Genomic DNA, 5,258 nt, shown 5'->3' with positions numbered 1-5,258 from the left:
GAAAACCGCTTCAGAAAGCTCCCTGTGAAGCATAATCCAACACTAACATCGATGAGTGAGTATTAACAAGCCGACACCAACCATTGTTTCTGAGTGTAAAAACAATATCCGTCCAAATCACAACTCCATCGATCCAACCGGACACACGCTGCGGAGAGCTCTAAAGTTATGCGACACTCTGGCTCTGCTGTTAAATATTATCTACACTCAAGTTTCAAAGGTGGGGGACAATAAATGTCCGGCGGAGTAAAGTTCGACAGGTTTGATGCTGTACCAGTGTTTAGAGGAAGTGTGCGGCTGCATGTCAGGCTGTTCCCCAAACTGTCCACTGTTCAAAACATTCACAGGTCATTCATTCATTCACTCACTCACTCACTCACTCATTCATTCATCGAGGCAACCCGCCGCCAGCTCTCTGAGAATATGACACATTTATACTGATTTTTCTTGTTAATGTGAATTGCAATTAATAGAAAATGGAGTTGGCACACAGACTGCCTGCAGCTCACTGGGATAACAGGCTGTTATACCGTTTACTGAGTGAAAGGCATGAAGTGGTGCTGGTGTATCTGCAGTGAGAAGCCCCAGATATTGAAACTGGTTTGGTCAGTGATCCTGATAATGCTGTTCAGTTAACTGACTAAACAAAACTAGGCTCCTATCTGCTGAAGTAATGCTTACAGGGCAGAAAATACAATACAAAATATATTAGGGATGCCAAAGTTCAACAGATTTATAGACTACACAACACTATCGGACATCTACAGGACCCTCTGCTGCAGAGTCAGAGTGGGCAACACCACAAGAGGGTTATTCAGTAGGTACAATAACACTGGGGAGCTCCCACTCCAGACTCCATTTGATAATTTGCCATTTGAAGTTACAAATGGTAGATTTTAAAGGTGAGGACATACAACTGAATTTAAATTACTGGTAATAGGAAAGAAATAAAACTATCCAATGGGATATTTCACAGATTACTGTAGAGCTTTTCAAAATCATGTGGTGGACAGGTTTCTTGTTAAGTTATTTCCACCTCCAGGATTTTTTTCACTTTCGTTGAGTGCAGCCTGATCATTCGCTTATGGAAGCTACTGTTAGCTAATGGTAGAAAACTGTAAAACAGACATTACTCAGTCAGTTTTATGACTCAGTTCTACGTTTACGTTTCGTTCATGCATTTCACACATAATAGTCGTCTGTGGGCAAAAATCATATAAGCTTAACACACTCCTCATTATCGCTTCCTTGCTTATATCTGGCTGCTAAAAAGACCCAGGCCCTGTTTATTGAGCTGTTTCCCCTTTTAAAATTGTAGCTTAAAAATCCTTTTGTTAACTTCTTTTAGCTTCTCTATTAAGGAAGCTTTGCTCAACTGTGTCTGAGAAGTGTTGGTCCACGTTGGTACAGACTGAAATTTCTTAACTTTAGGATCGATTGCCAAGAAATGTGGTACTTTCATCCGTGGTCCCCAGAGGGAGGGTCCCACTGACTGCCAGCATGAGGTTGATATTTGTGGATTTGGTCAACAATTAAGGGATTTAGACTTCCATTAAATTTGGTGCAGATGTTTTTTCTTCTCAGTTCATCAGAATCGCAGATCTCTTCACTTTTCATCTAGTGCCATCATCAGGTCAGAATGACAATAGCTTATGTCCAGTATTTTGCTTCATAAACCAAAGATTATACTGTGTCTAGTGCTAATTAGCAAATGCTAGCTATGCTAAATTAAGATGAACATAGTAAATGTACAAACTCTTATTACTGCAGATATTAATTTCACTTTTTCTACATTTCCCACGTCTCATGGACATAAATTACGTCCAGGTATGACCAATCCACCGCTGCCTCAGATGACTTCACATGACTAAGGCTAATAAACTGACTGTCATAAATACCATACGAAGCATACGCTGTATTTACATAATAATTAATATCCTTCCTGTTTCGGTCTAGTTCCTGAAGGCAGCATAGGAACACAAGGGTGGAAACACAAGGGTGGAAAAAGGTAAAATCTTAATTTTTAAATTCATAATTTATAAGAATAATAGGTTATATAAATATTATGACAGAACTACATGAGGCACAGTTCAGAGCAGGGGGAAATAAGTAAATTTTAGTCAATGTAGCCACAGACTGTGGAAGTTTTCCCTCTTTGTACATACTGTGAGTGTTGACCAGTCACAGTAAATGCTAAAAGCCTGTTAAAAGCTTAACAAATATAAAGCTGTGCCTTTATGAGGAATAGACATCATATTCTGCACTCATTCCCTCGCACCGGACATCCTCAGCAAACAGACGGACAGTGGATGTTTCCCCTAATGCAGCGGGGCTTGTTTGAAGAGCGTTACTTCATATGATGCCTCCATTTACCTGACACTAAGCCTGACTAAAATCGTTTATAGGTGTCAATTTGAACACATTTGGTCTTATTGGACAGATATATAGTGCTGGTGTGTGGATAGAGAGGGAGAGAGATGGAGCAGAGAAACAACAGAGGGAGAATGAATGAGGAAGGAAGAATGAGGAAGGAAACATGTATTGCAGAGAATAAGGGAGCAGTGACAGTTCAATTTGTGTCCTTCTTTAAAGGTTATTTCTTGCATATTACGTTATTATAGTAAGGTTACATCACAGTAACATTTAAAATAGGTGTTTTTTTTAAGCAATTTTGTTATTGATAACTGAAAGATCATATATATCATATTCCAGATGTTTCTGTGATTTTCTTGACCCACATCGAGTTAAATGTTGCACAGACGTAACAGAACCGAGGCTGGAGCGTACAATCATCCATCACAGCAACAGCGCATTATACTGTTTATACCCTGCAATGGATGCTGGGTATTTGCACTCGAAGATCTTCGACTGTAACGAGTTCTTCTGAGGGAAACGTCCAGTGTTTATTCGCAGGGATAAACAGAGATGCTTGGTTTTGATTTCAACAGATGTGGCGCGAGTGTCGGTGCTATAATTGCATTCTTGGCTTGAGGTTGGATAGCGTTTCTAGTTTGGAAGTTATTGTTTGGAGAGCTGTGAGGGAATCACTGGTGTTAGAAATGGGTCAGTGAAGCTTCCATTAACATCCTTATAGCGCTGTGTGTATCTGCTTAATGTACTGGAGCAGCAGCAGACCTCAACACTGTTTCTGCTTCTGCACAAAGACACTTTAACCACCCTACTACAGTTACCATTTTAAACAAACTTGTATTTCAGTTTAGAGATACGACCTTAAACATACAGCAACTCTCAACAGATGACAAACACATGAAGGACAGGATACACAATCAGTGAATCAGTCACACTAAAGTACAATTTATGTTTCAGAGGTTAATATTGTAGCTTTTACTGATTTATTTCCCAGCTTATCAGGTTAAGATTTTACATACAAAACACTTGAGCAATATAATTAGTTATAACAGATTAAACATATAACAGTTAAAACTGCCTCCACTTTTACCAGCTAAAACATTAAAATGCAGCTTGTGTTCATTCAAATCCAATAATATAGATCATATAACACTCTGATAGGGACCATTCTTCATAATACATACTTTTATTTTTCATATTTTAAGTAAATTGGTGATAATACTTATGTAAAATGAAGGCAGGATTTCAGAGTATGTTTACTCTGTTGTGCTCTTAAGTAACCAGTAACAAGTAAAAGTTCTGCACTCAAACAAAGAAAGATAAAGATCCCCTCAAGACGTGTATTAAGACATATATACAAATAGTCTACCTGGAACAATAATGTGTGTCTGATAAATATATATTATATGCAAAAGAATAGTATAATTTCCACATTAAAATCCATTAAAAGTCAGCTACTCCTTCAACCTCATTTAAAATACCACAATCTATAAAAATGCAAATGTTGTTCATTTCTAAAGTTTTTCTGCTGGACACAAGATGTCTCCTACTTCAGTGAAGAGGATTTAAGTTAATTTTAAAAAGCAGATGTAAAACTAAAGTATTCCCAACCTGGGAACCAATACTTTGGTAACCTTTAATTCTGCTAATTCCTGATAGTCACCGAAACGAAACCATGTGACAGGATGTTGTGGTGGAGCTGCTAACGGCTCATATTCATGTGAAGCGTCAGCAAAACACTGCTGTAAGAGATCATGAGCCAAAAAGGCCAGAAACCACGTAATATGTAAAGTTTGTGTGTTTACAGATCAACACATCATACACACATTCATTTTATACTAAAATACTGTGTTGTGTAAGTTGTTTTACATTATTATTATTATTATTATTATTATTATTATTATTATACTTGATATTTTAAAGTTACATGATTAATGAAGACCAAAGTTAAAAGACAGGCTCTAATTGATCAGGCCTGAAATTGGTATTAAACGGATGCTAAATACTTCGATTACTTGTTTTTAAAACAAAACCTTTCATCAATCTTTCCACACTTAATTCACGTAGTCACATGACTGAAACTATGTAGGCGTTTCACAAAAACTTTCACATTATTCTTTACGCATTTAATTATTGCAACATATTTACCTTCATAGCTGCAAAGTGTATGCCCTCATGAACCCGCAGCAATATCAGACTCTCAGCACCATTCACACTTTCACTAATCTGACGGTTACAGTCAGGTTTCAGTGCGTGAGTGCTGGCATGTCGGTGTGGTTAGAAGTTGACACCTCCCACCACAGATGTTTGGTTAAGTTGGAGCTATGAGACACCACTGCACCTCTGCCCTTCACCACCTGCTTCCCATATGCTGCTTTTCTGTTGAACTCATAGTACATTTCCTCTGAGTGTTACTGAGGAGTGAAATACACACAGACTCCTCTAATCGCTTTCAGGGCTGTGGATTCTCACCTTCTGATTCATTTTCTATCACAGATGACTGTTTTTTGACGTGGAAATCAGACCGGATTTGTGAGCATTTCTTATTTTGTTAAGCTTTTTTTCCTTCAAGGTTAATAAAGCAGCCAACTGATAGAAGATATTATGAAACCTTTATAAAGGGCAGCTGAAAAATGTTATGTTAGTAGGCATTTCTATGCCTTATCTACGAGCACTTACCTCCAGTTGTAGAAATAAAATACATTGTAGTTTTTGTTGGTATGGCATTAGCAAAAGTCCCAAAAGCACCATCTAGTGGCGAAGGTCAAGCAGAACAGCCAAATATTTTTCCTAAAATTAAAAAGAAAAAGGGTTAGAAACATAGATTTGGATCTTCACTTTTTTTTTTTAAATGCAAAAACATGCTATATTTATTATTATTATTATTA

At 37.5% G+C, this 5,258-nt stretch overlaps 1 protein-coding gene across 3 annotated transcripts in view; it reads right to left on the bottom strand.

Moving 5' to 3' along the window:
* The window catches only part of LOC118339768 (dipeptidyl peptidase 4-like), an 18,765-nt gene that overhangs the window by 12,298 nt on the left and 1,209 nt on the right, over positions 1 to 5,258 (bottom strand). Inside the window, exon 2 of one of the 3 annotated variants that reach the window (XM_035677486.1) lies at positions 5,050 to 5,160. In XM_035677486.1, coding sequence (XP_035533379.1) covers positions 5,050 to 5,121 — 72 coding nt within the window. In that variant the 5' untranslated portion in view covers positions 5,122 to 5,160. Of the gene's footprint in view, positions 1 to 81; positions 232 to 4,518; positions 4,630 to 5,049; positions 5,161 to 5,258 lie in introns of those variants that run through there. The other 2 variants (XM_035677487.1, XM_035677488.1) reach the window with 2 other exon arrangements.

The sequence above is a fragment of the Morone saxatilis genome, unplaced genomic scaffold (genome assembly GCF_004916995.1).
Source record: "Morone saxatilis isolate NCDOM2014 unplaced genomic scaffold, NCSU_SB_2.0 Contig6, whole genome shotgun sequence".
Lineage (NCBI taxonomy): Eukaryota > Metazoa > Chordata > Actinopteri > Moronidae > Morone > Morone saxatilis.
The sequence above is the reverse complement of the archived record's forward strand: the minus strand, read 5'-3'. Positions and strand labels throughout refer to the sequence as shown.